The 20,483-nt window shown below is 40.4% G+C and overlaps 3 protein-coding genes across 3 annotated transcripts; 1 reads left to right on the top strand and 2 right to left on the bottom strand.

Moving 5' to 3' along the window:
- Positions 1-473: 473 nt before the first annotated feature.
- LOC118268328 (uncharacterized) lies at positions 474-7,556 on the bottom strand. The gene is made up of 3 exons (XM_035582778.2): positions 7,392-7,556; positions 5,623-7,056; positions 474-4,113 (listed from the first exon to the last, which is right to left on the bottom strand). The coding sequence occupies exons 1-3, from the start codon at positions 7,459-7,461 to the stop codon at positions 2,423-2,425; spliced, it is 3,195 nt and encodes a 1,064-aa protein (XP_035438671.2). The 5' UTR covers positions 7,462-7,556; the 3' UTR covers positions 474-2,422.
- Positions 584-2,197, bottom strand: LOC118268347 (cytosol aminopeptidase-like). The gene has a single exon (XM_035582801.2). It carries the CDS (start codon positions 2,195-2,197, stop codon positions 584-586), a length of 1,614 nt encoding a protein of 537 aa, XP_035438694.1.
- Positions 7,557-11,428: 3,872 nt separating the features above from the next.
- Positions 11,429-12,921, top strand: LOC118267053 (uncharacterized). Its single transcript, XM_035580805.2, has one exon. The coding sequence runs from the start codon at positions 11,652-11,654 to the stop codon at positions 12,678-12,680; it is 1,029 nt and encodes a 342-aa protein (XP_035436698.2). The 5' UTR covers positions 11,429-11,651; the 3' UTR covers positions 12,681-12,921.
- The last annotated feature ends 7,562 nt before the right edge of the window (positions 12,922-20,483 follow it).

The following is a 20,483-nucleotide window of genomic DNA, read 5'->3' as shown; positions in this document are numbered from 1 at the left end:
CAGGGGAGATGCCATGAAAAAGATATTAAAGTTAAAGTTTCCAAGGAAGTACTTATGCGAGCGCGTGGCGCGGCTGCTGATGATGATCTCGTACAGGAAGTTGCTGCAATTGTGAGAGGGAGCTACGAGGAGATGAGTGAATGTCGCGCGACCCTCGAGCGCATGGTAGACGCGCTGAGCGGCGAGCTCGCCGCGCCCGCGCTGCCGTGCGGCGAGCTGCGGCGTGTGCTCGAGTGCTGCTACCTCGCGCACGCGCACCAACCGCTCAAATGCTCCCACTTCGTCACAGAATTCATGAGATGCGCGCGCGACCACGCTCTGCGTGAGCATTCGTGATGCGTCTTCATACATTTTACATTACAGCATAACAATGTGCAATCATTATCATCCAGCGCAGTTACGTGCTTTTTTGTAATCATTGTTTTTGTTATTTGCCTCTTAATTTACGTGTTTGTAAAATTAAAATTAAACCATTATATGTTAAAGGGTTTATTATTTGCCAAATATGATAATAATCAAAAAGTATAGCTTACGCACGAATGACTACACAATCTGTTATCTACAAGCGATTAATTATAATTCTTTATAATTTGGAGGCTGCTATCATCTGGTGTAACAACTCGATGACGGTCCTGGTCGGTCGGCCGGTCATACCACGCAGCAGGTACGGGGTGTCGACCCCCTTCGTGTAGGCCACGTTGTGCGTGTCGAGGTGCACCCACTGGGTGTCCACCACAAACTGCCTGAGGAAGGCGGCACAGTTGGCAGAATCCCCGTACTCCTCGCGTCCTGTGTTCGCTACGTCTGCAATATCGCAGTCCTTCACTCGGTCGCAATAAAACTTCCACAGCGGCATTCTCCAGACCCTGTCCCCAGTGTGAGCACTGGCTAGCTCCAGGTAATGGTATAAGTCTTCAGAATTTGAGTAACAGGCGCTCGCTGCCCCACCTAGGTAGTGTAATACTTCGTTGGACATGGTGCCTATATCTATGATAAACTTGGGCCAGAGGTTTCGAGCATATATTAAACTGTCTGCAATGAGTAAACGTCCTTCTCGAGATGGCATTCTTATTAGAATAGATTTATTGTTTGAACTACAGATGAGATCACCGAATTTCGGACTACTTCCGTTGGGCATCAGTTCGCAGAGTGGCAAAATACCTTTGATGTTAACGGGGAGCTTCAATTTGGCTGCAGCCCTCGTGATGGCCAGTACACAAGCTGCTCCAGCCATGTCACCTTTCATGTACTTTAATTCTTTACAAGATTTCAAATCTAAACTTCCACTGTCAAACGTAACACCTTTGCCTATCATAACCACAGGGCGAGTCTGTTCGTTAGCCCCGTAATAGCTGATCTCTAAATACAGCGGTGCTTGTATTGACGATTTCCCAACTGATACGAATCCACCCATTCGGTGATTAGCTGCCCACCCCTTCGTTCTTATCTCTACATTTATATTCAAGTCACATAAAAGATCAAGAGCTATTTTAGCAAACTTGGTGGGATGTAAGATATTAGCAGGCATTTCTTGTAAGTGTCTGGCCAGGTTTTGGGCTTCTGCTTTTAAGTAACCGATTTTCCATCCATCTATGTCACAATCATCGTAAAGGTTTAGAATTGGTTTCATAGGCATTAGTTTATTTATAGAAGCAGTTTTATATTCATTAAACTGCCAGACTGCGAGTTCTGCCCCTTCAGCAGCAGCCTCAGCGTTTCCAAAGGATTCAATATCTATTTCTTTAGGATTCAGCTTTTGAACCGCCATAGCACCAACACCAGCAGCAATTCTTATAGCTTCTTTAGTTTCATCCAGTCGTTCTAGTTTGTTGTAATTGGCACATTCGCTGCCAAGACCAGCTACTGCGACAAAAGTGTAATGTGGGTCCAAGTCGTAAAACACTCTAGCCTCGCCAAGCCTTGGTATGGGACCAAGATTCAACAAGGACCACAACCTTCCACAAACTTGTTCGTTATATTTCCGTGCGCTTGCAGTCAGTACTGCAGGATCTCTCAAGACGTTTTCATTGAAATATACACCTAAGACGAGCCCTTTATGACGACGGTTACAAGTTTCTTTAGACCGCACTTTTCGTGGCGGTACAAGCGGCACGCAGTCTGTAATCCGGTGTTTGAAATGAGATATGAGACGAACACTTTTATGTTGGAAACTAGTTCTGAGCCGTAAAAACAACATTTTAATTTTGTTAATATTTTTTTGGAAAATTTTGATAATTGTGAAATCTGTGCCAACTAGTTTTTGGTAACTTATTTTTTAGTATGAGTTTTTAATATAATTTAAGTATAGTATATTAGAAGTAATGTGTAAATTTAATTATTAATACAACAAATATGTTTACAATATCACACACCATACATTGCTCACAATCAGATTAGCGCACAACATGTCTTTTGGGAGAGGTCAAGAAGTCTTCTTCTTGAGCCAGCTGGGAGTGTGACGTTCATACCACTCGGGAATATTCAGCAAGAGTGTTTCTTGTAACTGCCGGTATATGATGAGAATGAGGAAGGGAATGGCTAGCCTCTCGTCTTTGAAGAAGTATACCCAAAAAGCTAGTAGAAGAAGGCAAACATCCACTGTATAATCAATGGCTGACCTCACGTTCATCATAGCTTTCTTTTCAAGCTCTTGGTAATTTATCGGGATAACGATAGTGGCTCGTTCTGCTTTTCTCAGCACTACTTGTTGTGTTGTGGTCTGCATATTGCTTTCTGCTGTAGTGGAAACTGTTGCTTTAGGCTTCTTTTCTGTTTGTTTTTTCTCTACAGTGGGCATCACTTTTGTCTTCATTGGCTTATTGTTAATAGGACTGGCAGGTTTTCCCTTCAAAGCTGTAACTTTACTGTTATTTGTTTTATTGACTACTTTTTTTGTTTTCATTACTTTATTTTCTTCCCCATTTTCAGGTTGGATTTCAAGCTGTTGTTTTTCTGCCACAGCTTTTAAGTCCTCGGTTTTAAGATACATGGGGGTGGATGACTTCTTATGGCTGCCATATTCCTTAACTATACTACCGTAGTAATCAATTACTGTCCGTCCTTCTTCACTTACTTTATCTAGTACTTTTTCTGTTTTGCTATTAGTTTTGCCTTTATCGTTGGGCATGCTTTCTTCTTTGGGTTTCTCTGGTTCCTTTTTGTGCAGTAGTTTAGGAAATTTCGTCTTGGTAATTTTTTTGAATATAGTAATTTTTTCATCATTCTTTGGTTTTTCAATTTCTTTCGAGTTTTCCACAGACTTTGCTTTATTTTCGGATTTTAGTTTTTCTGAGGTTTTAAGTTTTTCTACTATTTTAGGTTTTTCTGTTAGTTTAGGTTTCTCCTTTGTTTTTTGTTTATTTTCCAATTTTGGAAGTTCAAGAAGTGGTTTTGTTTCAATTACGTCTGGCTCTCTCTTTTTTAATATAGGTTTTGGTATAAAATTAGGGTCGGGTAAAGGTAAAAGCTTTACAGGTTCGTGTTCAGAAATCTCTTCTTCCTCCTCTTCAATAAATTCTTTGGAAGGGGAAGGACGGGCCATTTTATCTCGAGGGTTATATGTTTCCTCTTCGTTGGAATATTGACTTCGTCTATCTATATCACCATCAAGACTTCCATCTTCTGAATACTCTCCATCGGAAGATACGGTGCTAGCAGTATAGTCTTCATCAAAAGACATGTGTTGCCATTTATTTTCGGATACTTCTGAATCCAGAGAAACTTGACGTGAGCTAAACTTGTTATCAGTGGAGTCAACAGATTCCGTTTTTATTATTATTTCTGGGTTCTTAGATTTTGTTTCAGAGAAGTCTTCGTGCGATTTTGGCAAATCCCGATTATTTTTATCTTTGTCGTGATCATAGCTAGTATTATACGGAATGTCAGTTTTGTGATTAGGGGGTCTGTCGTCTTTGGTTTTAGTTTGTTCCTCTTTCATTGCCACGGCTTTGTGGACTCGAGCCATGGCTAATTCATGCAGCAGTTGCGATGAGCTTACAGCATTGCGTAGTGCTTTGAAGGGCATCATACATCGTGAGCTCAGCTCCGGTGCGGAGAACGAGAGTGGAGGTGGTGACAGCTCATCAAGATCCAGTTGAATGGATTGTCTTTTTTCTGAAAAAATAAAATAATGCGTGCTTAAGACAATACATTTATGCATAGGTAATATTCATTTCGCTACGCTAGCATACGCTAAATGAAAGAAAAACAAATTAATATTATGCAGTCGCTTCTGCATTCATAGTTTGGTTGTCGCTCGGTTATTTCAAATTGGCGGCGTCTTGTTTTACACCAAGACAGTTAGCAGCATAACTTCACGGTTCACAGAGGTTAAACAGATATAATAATAGTTGCGAACTTCGTTAACGCTAGAAATAGATTTGATTTCGCAAATGTGCTGTTGTATGTAAATTTCGCAGAAGCTGCGGTGCGGTCAGCGTCTCGAGTTAATGTTTGTTTAGAGTTAGGTTAACACGTTACTAAGTTGTGGTAATCTCGTAGCTGAGTTTGGTGGCCACCTATTTATAGACGTGCCAGCCGAACTTTACCTACCAATCTCTTTATTTAAAATCCTAAATTATGATATACAAAGAAGTCTAGTTCCAATTCTATTTGCGTCTTCCTTAATGTACCTATCTTTTTAATTCGTATGTGTCAATTAGGTACTGCTTTCACTTGATACATTAGTAACCTTGATGATTAGCTTAAAATTACACATGAAATGAATGCCTACCACGAACGATTAATGGTGTAATTTAATACAATCGCCCTGTCTTGCATTTTTAAATAATTTGTTTTACCTAGGTATGTATATTGATTTGGGTTATTTTTTGACATGAGGAAGAAATGTAATTAGTTATGTACTTCCATAATGAATTAGATACAAAATTAAATTAGAATATTTTTGTAGCGGGCTCATGATCTTAATGATCATAACATATATATTTATTCCAAATAATTCGCGTGTGTAATATAGATATATTGTTCATGCCAGACGATTTTGAAATCGTCTTGATTTCGTTCTACATCTTTGTTAAATTGAGAAATCATAATATTATGGAAGTTAACTCAACTAATTTTGTATCCTTTCAATACCAAAATGTATCCCAATTTGCCTTAGTCGTTGAATCACGCGTGAACGGCTGAACTGATTTCACTAACCCAAATTATAACAAAACAAAATGACATGTTAGTCCAAATTTTTTTGTTGTAGGTATCACTCAACGGTTTAACGCACCGGGGAGGTTAAGAAATAACCATGTAATGACTGGGCGGGACGCTAGTGTTATATAAGTTTATATTATTTTCCTGAAAAACAAATAGACAGCCATTACAGCTACTTTTAGCCAATATTATTTATCGGCAGAATTTACTTAATTGATAGTAAACAACCAAGTAGGTACAATCCAGACTGCGTGCTATAACAACCCAATAATTGAACTGTCACCGTGTTCTAAATACCTAGGTAATCTATAAGTACTGCATAGTAGCACTACGCGTATGGTATTATTGTCAAATCAAATGTCAGTGGCCAGTATTGGTATTACAGCTACTCAGACGGCATAACATTCGCATACATAATTTAGGAATATTTGGATAAATTAGGAGGAAAATTTATCTTACCGGATTTTTCCATCTGTTTTTGTGAATCCGGGTAGAGTACCAGCATGAACTCGTTGCTGCCGCCGGACTGGCTCCTGGCGGGCGAGCGCCGCGGCACCCGCTGTGGCGGCTGCGGCTCCACAGGGGCGGTCTGTGCGCGCTTCCGGCGCGGCGCTGGAGACACGCGCGCGTCGCCGCCGCCGTCCTCTCGAGTAAGCACTTGGTTTATTATCTTTGACTCTACTGCCAGGAACTCCATGTCGACCGGCCGCCCAGGTATCTTCACTGGCGCGGACTCCACACTAGGCGCGCTCATTCCATATGGACTTTCTGCTTTTACTCTAAAGCGGTATTCACTTCCTTCGATGAGATCGAACAAAGTTACGTTTGTTTTACGGCTGGTGGTTGCCTTCAGCCACACGTTCCAGCCGTTCCTGTAATACTCCACTACGTAGTTGCCAATGCGACAGCCACCATCGTCCTCGGGCGGCTCCCAGTCCAGAGTGACGGACTTGTCTACTTGTCTAGCCACGGAGACATGCTGCGGAGGATCTGGTGGAGCTGTAATCGTCACTAAGAAGGCAGCAGTGTCTTCTCCGATTCTGTTTTTCGCGTGAATTTGATATTCCCCACGGTCGCTTCTTCGTGCCGAGTGGATTTTGAGAACTGAAAATTTCGAAGTATTCGAGATCTCCACGCGATCGTCTACCACTATAGGCTGGCCATCGTGTCGCCATTCTACAGTTGGTGTCGGTTTTCCAACTATTGTAGTTTTCAGGAAAACGGTTTCGTTAATTTCGTATAACAAGCCGTCCTCGTATTGACGAGGGTAGCGTAACTTCGGAGCAGCTTCTAAGGATAATCGAGCTTTAGTAACTGCATGTCCGCTACGATTTGTTGCCGTGCATTTAATTTCTCCTTCGTCGCTCGGTAATGTTTGATGGAAAACAAGAACACTCGTAGATTCACTTGTAGTGATCGCCGTCCTTCTGCTACTAAATATTTCATAATCATCCTTGAACCATGCTATTGTAGGCGGTGGCATACCCGTGAAAGCGACACGGAATTCTGTTTTGTCGTTTTCGAGTACGGTCAAATCTTCTAGATGTTGAAGAAATATTGGCGGCTCATGAGGAAGGCGGTCAGAGCTGACGGTGAGCACATCGGAGAGGTCGCTGTAATCGGAGCGTCCGACTGCATTGAGCGCTGCGACTCGAAACTGGTACCGATGGGGTGGCTCGAGCCCGGTTAGCACGAGCTCGGGCCGCAGCACTACCGGCGGCGCGGTGCGGATCCAGTCCGGAGCCCCGAGCCTGTTGCACTCCACCTGGTAGCCGAGCAAGGGCGCACCTCCATCGTGGGCCGCCGGCGCCCAGCGCAGCGTAATCGAGTTTGGCTCCTCATCCGGTGACAGTATCGGTATTATATCCGGCTTCCCTGGCGTTGCAGGTCGTCCTGAAACATCGAAGCGGGGCGGTGTGTTACTCTATGCGTTTGTATGATTTAAGTTAAAATTAATTTTGTCTAGTCGGGCGTTAACCTTTGTTCGGTAACGACAGTGCTGCCGGTATAAGCCATTTGGCATAAAACTCCTTTCAAAATTAGACGCGTGATAATCGTTACATGAACGCGGACGGTCTTACGATTTGTTTTGTTGTGCCACGCTTTAGGAATCGCAGCGCGCAGTCTTTTTATAAATAGAAATGTAGACAGGGGGCTTCTAGGGGCACACACATGTAGGAGGTGGTTCGTGTCTGGTGCCGGTTCGGAGGGCTAGGTGTTAGGATTACCTGCGGTCTTCCAGCGCACGTTCTTGCTGGGCTTGTGGACGTAGTGTGAGGCGGAGTGCTGGTTGCCCATGGCGGCGGCGGCGCGCGCCGACACACTGAGCACGGCGCCCGCTCGCCCCCGCCCTCGCCGCGCGCCGCGCTCTGGGAATAACTCTGCGCAGACCGCGCCCGCGCGCCCGGATGCGATCTTGATCTGTTTCATCGATATCTTTTCATTAACGATTTGCAGGCTACGACCTTTGGCGCAACTATTGATCATATTCATCCATTTCAATAATTTCACAGCATTGCCAATTACCTACTTGGAAACCAATGATTGTTGGTAATAACCATTAATCTGGTGTAGAAGGTATTTGAAGTTTATCTATAGAGTTTATACCAGTATCTAATCATTCGTTAGGAAACTGCATCAAATCGCCGCGCCGTAGTTCTTGAAACAAAACGTACAACGTCACCTAATTGTACAAATAGATAAGGACATCTTGTGCAAAAATTTGGTACTAGGAAGGTCTTGGAGTGTTGTTAGTTTAGAACACAATCGGCTAGCTTAGTTAATCATCAGTTTCTACTTGCACTCCATCTGTTGAAAAACCTTTAAACGAATATGTGAGAAGCTGCCGAAAAGCTACGTAGTATCGGACTAAAATAAATTGTGCCAGAAGCCAGCCTGTTCGTTATTTTATGTAGTCACGATAGATGGCACCGCTATTCAACGTTTTAGTGTAGTTAAAAATATTAATATGACTAGGCACCTCACTACATAATATAATATATTGGTACCGTCTACACGCAGGTACGTTATATGGGTGTATGTCTGTGTAGAAACTTAAGTTGGTATATAGGTACAAAACAAATAAGTTCTAATTAAAGTAGATATTTAGGTGGGTGGTTTTGTTGGGATCATACGATGATAGAGATGTTTTATTTGTTTGCTGTAGCGACCGCGCGATAGATCTTGTAGTCTGTATCAGCGAGCGCCTACGCGTATCCCCGTTACGAACTTTTCGCCACTTGAACATATGAATATATTTTAGGAAACTGTTTCAGCAAAACTGTAATCTTATCTGCATCTGGAGCTAAAATAATACGATCTTCGTTTCAGACATTCCTCTGAAGTAGCTTATTGAATGATATATGTAATACCTAATCTATTAACCTTGCATCTCAGAATAAAATTTCATTACCTTATGTGTGGGCTGGTTCGACCGGATTGATACCAGGGCCTCAGAGTAAACTGTGTTTCGTTGTGTGGGTGAGTTTATCGGAGGCCCAATTAACCCCCTTCCCAATCCCCGATTCCCCAATAACCCTGAAATTCCTAACCCACAAAAGGTCGGCTACGCACTTGTAACGCCTCTGGTGTTTCGGGTGTCCATGGGCGACGTCGACTGCTTACCATCAGGTAATCCGTCTGCTCATTTGCCGGCTTATAACATAAAAAACCTTAATAAAAAGTCAACGTCTCGGAAACGATAGGTAGGTAGGTAGGTATACCTATTGTCGAAAAAATGCTACATTTGGGGGACCTTCTAAAACTTGCGTAGAACTAATGTCACCTTTACATAGAGTCAGAGTTTGAGTATGGTACAATATTTTACAAATTCCCAATATTTCTTTGCAATTCCTCAAAAATAGAGAAGGCTCAATGACCAGCACCAGTAGTGGATGATGTAGCATGTTGATGATGGTACTCAAACAAAGAGGGGTTCAATTAATCGAAATGTCATTCACGGACGATTTTAATGAAGACAAATATTTAAGTGTGAGCGTGCAGCGGCGGAGTTAAAGAAGTATGATAGATAGAGTGCAAATTGGAACGTCAAGTCGATTTACCACAATATTCGGAATAAACTGACGATTAATTGACATGAGTGTAATTGGAACTGGTAGAAGCTGATTGAAAATTGCAATTATGAATATTGTCATCAATGCTTCAGAAATTAATAGCCGTTTATAGTTTTAAACCGATCGAATTAATTAATTAAGAAGATCCTCAAATATGCTTTTAACGGCAATTGATAAAAAAAGCAGATGTTGGCTAGAATAAACTAAAATAAATGAATAAAATATCCATTGATATCTGTATATGTTCTCTCTGACTGTTCATTTTATAATATAACAGCCATATTTGATGGATTAAGCGGCTTAAACGTAACAGTACTCCGGCTCTCTAAAGGTATTAGGTATGCATCACTATGATTGTCGGATATCAAAGGATTGACGATCTAATGGATTGGCAGTAAGCGTAATGTAGAGTGAAGCGCAGTATCGTAGCCAGGAACCAATTACTTAGCACTCCCAGTGGATGAGAGTCCTGTTTCTATTTGACTAAGTTCAAATGACTGAGATGCTTACATCTTGATGTAACAGACTTCGTTCAGTTGATATCAAAAGATCAAAAGTTCTTATAAATTCACGTATTATTGAAAAAGTAATAGGAAGAGCGATTCGCAAGTTCGCAGTAGCACCATAAAAATGGATCAGACATGTCTCTTGTCAAAATTCTTACATATGTATATTCCGTAAGGAATGGACTGTTTATGAAAAAAAAAACACAAAATAAAAACAAAATTGTGAGTTGCAAAAACTTTCTTAGGTTGTAGTAACAGGTCGCAAAATAAAATCAAGTAGGCACTGACTCCCACAGGATTCTCTATAGAGTTCGAATAAAAAACAGAAAACGTTACATAATCGTGTCGACCCCTACCAATTTGCCATACATACCTAATCCTTAAGAGCTCACTGTGTGCAGCGAGCGCACATAGTAAGCTGACATAAAAATAATTGCATCTCCCGACAGTAGAGTCATTGAGTTTCCGTCAGCCTGTCGGTTTGCATGAAGTAGTGCCCTAGATGTGTCTACGTCTATGTACATACCGTGCATTGTGTCCCGTACGTCGACGGAACTACGAGCGGAACTAACGAGAGATAGGATGGCACAAACGTGCTATTGTTTGCCAGGACATGCACTAATCAATTTCTGTGTTCGCCTTAATTAAGTGTGGATACGTAACACACTGTGATGACATTGATAGTCCTGGCTTAACCGCACTGGCGGAACGTGCTTCATATCCGGAATGCGAACATTTGTGCACGTTCGTTAATAAAGGGTCGCATTGTTTATGTGGTACAAACTACCCACTTGCTGTTATTGTTAGGAAAGTACTACCCAGCCAATTGAAATGGGATGCAATTTTTGATGTGGAAGATTCTAATTAGGATCATACTCTTGAGCATAGGGTCTGTCGTTCGTTGCGCTCTGTTTGAAAAAATAATACTTTAATAGGGTAGTTTTGATGTTTACTTACAGAATTAAATACTTTCGATGATATATTGATTTCTGATATTGTGGAACGTCACGATTTACTACCTAAATTTTATTAAACTTAACTCCGTTTTTAACCGACTTCAAAAAAAGGAGGAGGTTCTCAATTCGACCGTATATATGCTTTTTTTATGTTTGTTCGCGGATAACTTTGTCGTTTATGAACCGATTTGGATGATAATTGTTGTATTTCGTAGGTTACATCAGACATTGTTCCATTAAAATTTTATCGAAATTGGTTCCGCACTTTTTGAGATAATTAACAAAAACTTTTTTTTGAAAATATGTATGTTAATCGATATCTCCGGCAGTTATAGACCGATTTGAGAAATTCTTTTTGTGTTTGAAAGAGTACGATGTCAGTGTGGTCCCATATATTTTTTTTAAAGTCTGACCATAAATGTAGAAGATAATCCAGGGAACTCCTCAAAAATGAACAGAATGTGCTCTGCGTTTGAGTTTAAGTGATGTATATTAGCTTATCTTTCTGAGTAACCATAAAATTCAGGACAGATGGTAGCATATCTGGTATAGAATGATGGGTAGCTTGATGTGCTGTCTGATTTACATGTATATGTAGGTACCTAATCTGTTTGTGTTTGACAAATGCATATCTCTGGCAGTTATAGTCCAATTTGTGAAATTCTCTTTGTGTTTGAAAGAGTACGATGGCAGTGTGGTCCCATATACATAATTGTTTTTAAAGTCTGACCATAAATATGGAAGATAATCCAGTGAACTCCTTAAAAATGAGCAGAATGAGCTCTGCGTTTACGTTGAAGTGATGCATACTAGCTTATCTTTCTCAGTAGCCATAAAATTCAGGACAGATAGTAGCATATCTGGTATAGAATGATGGGTAGCTTGATACGCAAGGAGTCGTTGCAAGGATCCGGCAATTGTAACTCGAGGTGGCGCTCCACAAGTCCGAGGCCATGTGCTTTCATGGCCGCGGGAACGCGCCACCTCCGGGTGGGTCCCAAATAACGGCAGGAGGGGTTACCATCGGCGTCGAGACGACGATGAAGTACCTAGGACTCGTTCTCGACAGTCGATGGAACTTCGTGGAGCATTTCCGACGTTTGGCTCCTAAGTTGGAACGGACGGGGGCTGCGCTTAAGCGGCTCCTGCCCAACCTCGGGGGGCCAAATGCCTGCTGCCGGAGGTTGTACGCGGGGATCGTGCGGTCCATGGCCCTCTACGGAGCCCCTGTGTGGGCGCCAAACCTAATGCGGCGGCCAGCTCGGGCGCTGCTCACGTCCCAGAGGGTCATGGCCATTCGAGTGATCCGCGGATATCGCACGATCTCCGGAGAGGCGGCTAACCTCCTTGCCGGACTCCCGCCGTGGGATTTGGAGGCGAAGGTGCTCGCGCGTGTCTTTAGTTTGCGCGCCGACGCGCGTCGCCGGGGCGAAACTCCACTGCCGCGCCAGATTAGTGCGTGGCGGGATGAGCTCCGGCGCGATCTCATGGCGGAATGGCAGCAGCGACTGTCGCAACCGAAGGCTGGGCTCGCTGTCATCGCAGCGGTAAGTCCCCTCTTTGTGGAGTGGCTAGAGAGGAGCCACGGCGTCCTCTCCTATCGCCTGACACAGGTGCTTACCGGACATGGGAGTTTCGGTAGGTTCCTATATCTGATAGGGCGTGAGGAAACGCCCGAGTGTCATCACTGCGAAGACCGCCCGGAGGATACGGTGAAACATACGCTTTCAGTCTGCCCTGTGTGGGCTGAGCACCGCCGTGTCCTCAGGGATGTGGTCGGCGACGGCGCCCTCTCGCGCCCGGCACTGATACAAGCCATGGTGCGAAGCGCGGGGGACTGGGATGCCGTCTCCTCCTTCTGCGAAGCAGTCATGTTAGCTAAGGAGGAGGCGGGGTGCCTGAGGGAACGAACCTCACGCCCCAGCCGTCGCGAGAGACACTCCGGGCGTCGGGGATCGCGCGATGATCTCCGGCCACCGTAAGTGCGGGTCTGCGGACGGCGAGTAGGGGTTGCTCGCCGCCCGACCAGATCCAGACCCGTGCGTGCGGCGCGTCGCGTTCCGCGCGCGCCTCAAAGAGCCATCAGACCACCACAGATGGGGCCCAGTAGGGCTGATGCCTGATCCAGAGCTGCGGACTACCTAGCGGGTTTACCGGGGCTCTGGTTCGAAAAGCAGGAGTAGGAACGGGGTGGTTTTTAGTCAGTAAGAGTCTGACACTCCCTCTCGCCTACTTAATGAGGAACGAAAGAACATGGTCTACTTTTTATTGCAAAAAAATAGGGGAAGTGGGTAGAGAAGTCATTGGATGATTTTCCACCCTCAAAAAAAAAAGCTTATTGTGCTGTCTGAGTTACATGACTGTATACCTATGTGGGTATCTAATCTGTTTGTGTGTTTGACAACTGACTATGTATGTAGCTTATGAACAGGTTACTGTCAGCTGTCGGCTCAGCAGATCATAAGTAAGGGTATCAGGTTAATATACATTTGAAAATAATGTAATTATGCGTCAATATGGATAGATATTAATATTATTCATTTAAACGGCGCTGTCTCATATGAGCAGCGCGTTTAATAGGTCGACCCATACTCAAATAAGTTATTCACTAAAAATCAAGAAATAAAAAACATTTTTAACAAAAAAAGAAAACTTCAAAAAATAAATATTCCAAAACAAATTAATATGCACTAAAAAGTAAAAGAAATAATTGCGTATTTTTCAACAACTTAATAAATCAACTAACTTTACTAACTCATCACACACATTATAATGTAAGTAGGTACAATTATTGTTATTTTTGGAGTCGGTGTCAGCCTAGGAAACGCCAACAATTAGCACGGTACGGGCGGAGTGGTGGTTAAGTACCTACTTAAAACTGGTTTAAAACTGTAATTTTTTGTTGTTATAATAGGTAAATAACAAACCTATCTTAGATGGCTGACACCGACTCCAGAAATAACAATAATTGTACCTACTTACATTATAATGTGTGTGATGAGTTAGTAAAGTTAGTTGATTTATTAAGTTGTTGAAAAATACGCAATTATTTCTTTTACTTTTTAGTGCATATTAATTTGTTTTGGAATATTTATTTTTTGAAGTCGGTTTTTTTATTTTGTTATATCTATGTAAGTATTGCTTATATATATGACAAGATAAAATAATACGTGTCTAATATTTTTTAATTATCTACCTGACGGATAAAATACATTTAAAAAAATGTACTATGTCAACAACCCTGTTTCAATTAATAATGACTAGTTTCGTGGAAGACTAGACCGGATAACAAGGCAATCCTCGTAGCGAGGGATTAGTCGCTGCACCAATAGAATAATTGTTGCTTTAAAAGTTTCCGTTCCTATTGAAAATAATCGTAGTGTAATTTATACCGACAATTTTTAACAGAGTCGCACTCTGTATGCACGACATTTTAATTGACACGTAAGTAATGAGAGCACGGGTAATGTAATGATCACATACCCAAATATACGCTGAAATACTTCCATCGGGCCATTCCACCAAACAGCCGTTAATGCCAAATTGCCAATATTAACGTGCATCTGTTTTATCGTACATCAGTAAATTGCATTTTAATGTTGATCTCAACGTAAAAATAAAATCCGAGTTATTTTAAAATATTTAAATAACAACGAAGCTTCTTGTTTTCGCGATACTTCGATTGCAGCTGTCTTTTACATCTCCTTTGAACTAAGAACTGGAGTGTTCGAGTTCATGATGCTGCATAATTAGTTGGGGGGGGGGGGGGGGCAAACAGCCACCCCGTTTGCTTTATTATACGGTACAGTTTAGACAGGGCTTACAATATCGTTTACCATCAGATTTTACCTTAAAATTAACTATGTTCATTAATATTAAAGCTGCCAAATGCCAAAGAAAAGAAAAAGGGGTCTAAATATTTTCTGTGTATCTGCTTAAAATATCTTCCCACATAAAAGATTTCCGACATCAAAGTCTTTTTAGAAAGAAAAAAGAAAGCTCGCGATGATTATTGTGGAGTAACCCTAAGGACACTTTGTAGTTATAATGCAGTTGGCATTACCAACAAAGTTACGGGGCACCTCTCAACTACAGTCCGATTTAACCACAGACATAGTTTGGTTTTACATAAACTCTCCCATAGTTTGTCTTTGATGAAACTAGTTCATCTGGAGCGCATTACTGGAATTGCTCTGTCTAACTTGCTCCGTCTAAAATGTATTTAGAAATGCCTGGCTTTAATTAAGAAATTAAACATGTAATGGAATGGTAACATTTTAGTTACCTCATTTAATATTAATAACTTTAGCTAGACTGCCTCGTTGGTCGAGTAGTCGCAAGTGCGAATGACAAGAGGTCTCGGGTTCGATTCTCGGGTCGGGCAAAGTGTTACTTGCCCGTAAGGACGAAGGAAAGACGATCCTACATACACCCGAAAGAAACTAGTACCCTTAGTACGAGTTTGCTTTACGTTTAAAGTAATTGAAACGAGAGCGCGTTCGGCTCTCTGATTGGTTGGTTTATTCGAGCCGGCCAATTGAGCTCCGAACGCGCTCTCGTTTCAATTACTTTAAACGTCACAGCAGCGCACTCTGACCAATCTTATACTTCCAAACTGCGATCTCTAACATCTGCCAAGCCTGGAAGCGTGGTGTTTGCAAAACCTCTTATAAATGTAGAGGAGGCCTAGAGCCCTGCGGTAGACAATAAAATACTGTTGATGTTGAAGCTTTATGGATTGGCAGATGGTTGATGCTTTATCAACATTATAATTTCCTAGTATTCATTTTGCTATCTTTATTGTATTCATGGGTACGTAAATATGCTAGTTTCACATTTGGTAATGCAACAACGAAATTAAAATTAGTTTATGTAAAGTTCCTGCATTTTGGACCACTTTGCTGGTATAAATAAGTTATGCTAAGTAGCGTGGTGACGTGAAAACCGGCTCGTTCGACTTCCCAGCCGATATTGTGTCTAACATTTTGGGTGTTGAACCACTTTTAGTAAGTGGGCCAATGTTTCTCATTTATTTTGCCGAAGAGTTTCATTCTCGATATTTTCAATATTATGTCGTGTGACTTGATAATGTATGAGGGACCTAGTTACAAAGTTATTTATAATTATTTAGAATTAATTCAGTAGATAGTAATAATATGATATTATGATTGATTTTGGTACCAGAAGTCGGCCCATTCGTACTAAAGTATGGCACACCACGTGGAAAATCCGATCTATTTCTATTATTTATCATTTAAACATAAATTGTAAATGTAGGACCATTGACCACAACAATGTACTGCTATCCGACAAATACAATCAATTCAGTATAATTTAATTAATTCGTGAACAATGCGCTTGAAATAACATTATGCACAACTAATACGCGTAATTGTTCGTTTATTATAATTGAAAGGCCATAAATTAAGTTGCTGTCCCCGTGGTCGCATACGTGATCGATTGGCATTCAAGCGCACAGAGAAAGATGAAATAACGCACAGAGGCTTAGCTTCCATAATAATAAAAATATGAGCACGTAGTATTTAACACGCATTTCCACGTACGTATACTTATATATCATACTTAGATACCACTACGTATTACTACTGAATTTTTTGAAACCGACAAAACAATTTATTTATCTAGTCAAGTTTCAAGAACAATAAAACTATTAGCTAATACTTTACCATTCTATTGACTATAGGAAGGTACCGGAGCCGCGAGCTACCTAGGTGGTTGACCGGGGCTCCGATTTGAAAAGCTATAATAGGAATGGGGTGGTTTTTAGGCAGTAAAAGTCTGATCTCCCTCTCACTTCGCCCAAGGTGGGAAAAGACACTGGAAGAGTTTTCCACAAAAAAGGGTAGGATGATTACTGAATATCGAAGTTTTTATACCTTTTCCAATTTTCAATTTACGTTCTTACATACTGTTCCACCAGGATTTTCCGAAATTGTGGTTTCTCTTGTATATTCATACGCTTTGGACACCTCATACACGTAGTGAATGTAGTGTACATACATATTAAACACATAGATGGAGGCATATATGAACGTATGTACGATATTCTATCAGACACAGTTAATGGCATTAGGCTGTACAGTCATCAGCAGAATACTACACTGGAATACAATTCCATATTATATTAATTACTATTCTCTTAAAAGTTATTACTTATATTTGTAGTGTCACTTAAATTTAATTAATTTGGAACATTTAGTTAAATATTTTCTTCCATATTTTTACCCAAGGATGTCATGTCAAATAAAACCGATAAAGGAAAGTAGATACCTACAGTAGTTCAATTTACAAATCCCTACATTTAGACATACTAGTTAGTACCTAAATAATATTTTGTACGTAGGTATGTACATAGCAGAGCGTATTGATTAAGTCTACCGACAGAGCGTGTACCCGTTGTCAGCCGTCAGACGTCGAGTCCTTTAGGAGCATTCAAATTGGCGTAGCAAATTAGTTGTTGCTTTGTGCGTTTGTGTAGGAGCCCCTATTCAGCCGGGACGTCATAGACCGTCAGGTTCTCGAATACAATATGCACGTACGTACATTCGTACCTAGATGTCATTCAATACTCGATATCAAAGAGTCTGCACCGGGACTGGCGTTTGTATGCAGCTTCTGGTATGTAGGACGGACGAACCGAACTAATCCGTTGATGTTATGACATACTAAGTGAATTATGTTCGCATTGATAAATATTGCAAATAGTAAATATAGGGATGATGACGGGGTAAAAAATTTTTAATCTACCTATTTAGTTCGTCAGTTAGGTAATGACAGAATATTAGACACATATTTTTTTTTTATAATATAAGATAACAATACTTAGATAAAAGGAATCAAAGATTAGGAGTGGGAGCAAATACTTTCTACTTATAAATTGTACTTAAAAGTGAAATCACACCATATTTCAAATCGGTATATTTACGAAAGTATTTGTTTCCATAAGAAAATAAAAAAAAGTGCTTAATATTATAAATTAATCTACAAGACGCATATTAAAATAAAAATTTGTCATGTACCCGATTGACAATATTTACAATAAGGTAAAAAACTCACTTCAGGTGTGGTCATGGCTTTGGTTGCTTCATTGACTGCATGATTGGTGTGGTCTTTGTGTGATCCACAAATTGTTGTTTCGGGTCTGGGTGTCATGTGTATGTGAAGTTGTATGTTTGTAAATGCAACCACGACACAGGAGAAAGGACAAGTGCGAGGCGATGTTGAAAAAAAAAGAAGATAAAGATGTCTATCCAACATCGGAAAACGATCGACATCAATCAGCATCAGTTGGAAGACATTCCCTGTTAAATATTGATGTAATGATTGGGGATGACACATCTCAGGATGTTGCTGCAATCTCCATCGGTGGTCAGTTGCCATGTAGGAGACGTCATCGTCCATGATATGACAATAGATTTTTGAATAGGGTGCGGTGGCAGGGTTCTGTAATTTATTGAAAGTTGGAGAGAAGAAACGGGGCCACTAGCGCTGTTTTCTTTTTCATTTCTTAATGAATATTATCTTATACAAGCATTTTATTAATTGGTTGCCATTAAAAAGTAATGCCGTTTAAAAGCCAATTTAATTACCTTTTAAATTAAAGTATTTTGTTGTAAAACGAAACGCTAGTGGCTCCATTTCTTTGCTCCTAAGTGTAGTTATCCTTCATAATTATTATAACTTTCAATATTTATTATATTTCTGTACAGTAATTTAGTATTGATGTAACCTCAAGTCTATACATACACTGTATACAAATTAGGGCGCAGCGTGTCGGACGAGGCTCCATTAACTCCCTCTTATTAGATTAGTTCTCGGTAACAAGGTTGTGAATATGTGGGTACCTTAGTTTCATAAGTAATAGATGGATGTGGTAGAAAATAACTTATACTAAATATCTAATTTATTGAAGGAGCGGTATGGAAAGATTGATTGGGATCGTTGTGTCTTTCTTGATTGCTTTTATCGCTGGTACAATTATGTAAGCAGACGAAGTATCTATATATTATGAACAACTTTAACCTACACCGATCACCTTGAAATAATTTGTTTTTAGTATATTACGTGAGTTGAGATAATATGTGCAAACATTACACAGACTACCTGGAATTCTCAGTGTGTTATTTTTGCCCTGAGTTTATTTTTATTCTTCCACAGTAATTGCTCGTGGATCCGTTCGTGTTAAAAAGTTTTTCCAAACATTGACGTTACCTACTTACGTGGTTAGCAATCGATTGATTCGTACAGTTGTTTTTCTTGTTGTGAACTAGCGAGAAGATTAAACAACGGATACTGAGGTTATTTTGATACAAACTTATCAGATTATTCTTAAACTTTTCTAGAAAACGCTTTGAAAACAGTGTGTGTTGTGGCATAATAACATTACCTGTGTAAGTACATAGTAATAGTACCTACACCGACATTCAATGCATAAGAGCAAGCGTATATTTGCTTGTTTACCGGACATTTCGAATTTCGAATATATCTAATTTTACCTACCTAATATGTACTTTGCAACCAAATTCAGACCGCTAGTATCACGCAAATAAGCTTTGAAGAGCTTACTGAAACATGCTTCATAATTTCAAATTATGATTTTGAATTTCTGAACTACGTTATTCAAATGTATTTTGGACATAGATGTAAAACTGCTATGCTTAATTGTATGTATGTAGGTATATTTATATAATAAAATGTAGGTTTTGGATATCACTTTAGAGATGCAACAAGTGTGGTGTGATCTAAAAAGAAGGCACAGTGTTATTCAGGTTATTCTCAGACATTACGAGCTGACAAAACAGTGTAGGTAACTTATATTGAGTAATAATGTTTTCTAAATCCGACCGCGTCCAGAATTAACATCAGAAATACAGGTGTATGAATACCGAACACCGTGAATGTGTAGGTATTATAAGTGCTCGCTATGAATCAGACTGTTTTCCACTAATTGAGAGTCGGTATGTCGTAAGTCCGCCAATAAATTCATTTTGAAATTACAATCCTATTCCATAGATCATATCGTTTAAAATGTATGTTCGCGATATGAATATCATTGTGAGCAGTGCGCGCGCGCAACCGACCTACATCTCCTGGATCGGCGCCAGAGCATAAATACCTAGTGAGACCACCACTCGTCGTCAAGGTGACATTGTACATATGCCAAAAGATCTACAGAACTTGTCGAAATGTTTATAGCGTTGTGTACATTAAAGTTATTAGCGTAAGGACTAAAATTGCAACAACACTTGAGTTTTAAAGGGACGTCTTATGGGATGTCTGCTCACAGAAGGCGAGAAAGAATAATATAGCCGAAGAGTAATTAATACCTATCTTAATTATGTTCGTAGTAATTTGATCGTCATACTGGCAGGTTAGTGAACACGGATCGAGTTCATCAGCCTACAGCTAATATTAAATGGAGATGGAAATATCTACATCTACGTGTCAACACTTATTTTCCTCTTATTTTTTGTGATTGATTCATTTGTACCACATTCTTCAAAAAAAAAAACACCAAAAGTGTACCTATGATTTTTTTTACTAATCGGCTAAGAACTAAACTAGCTAATAAAAATATTAAAAAGTTTATTTGTTTGACACGTAATAAGTGGAAAACGTGAAAATACTTATATTTTAGGAAAATATCATCACAATAATATACGACGGGCCGCTCCGGGCTGCACGGCTGCAATTACCTGAATTTCCCTGTGGAATTTCTTTCAAATAGATCGTGCCTCGACAAATACTTAGGAAGGCAAAACTGT

The sequence above is a fragment of the Spodoptera frugiperda genome, chromosome 25 (genome assembly GCF_023101765.2).
Source record: "Spodoptera frugiperda isolate SF20-4 chromosome 25, AGI-APGP_CSIRO_Sfru_2.0, whole genome shotgun sequence".
NCBI lineage: Eukaryota > Metazoa > Arthropoda > Insecta > Lepidoptera > Noctuidae > Spodoptera > Spodoptera frugiperda.
This window is presented reverse-complemented; position numbering and strand designations above follow the sequence as displayed.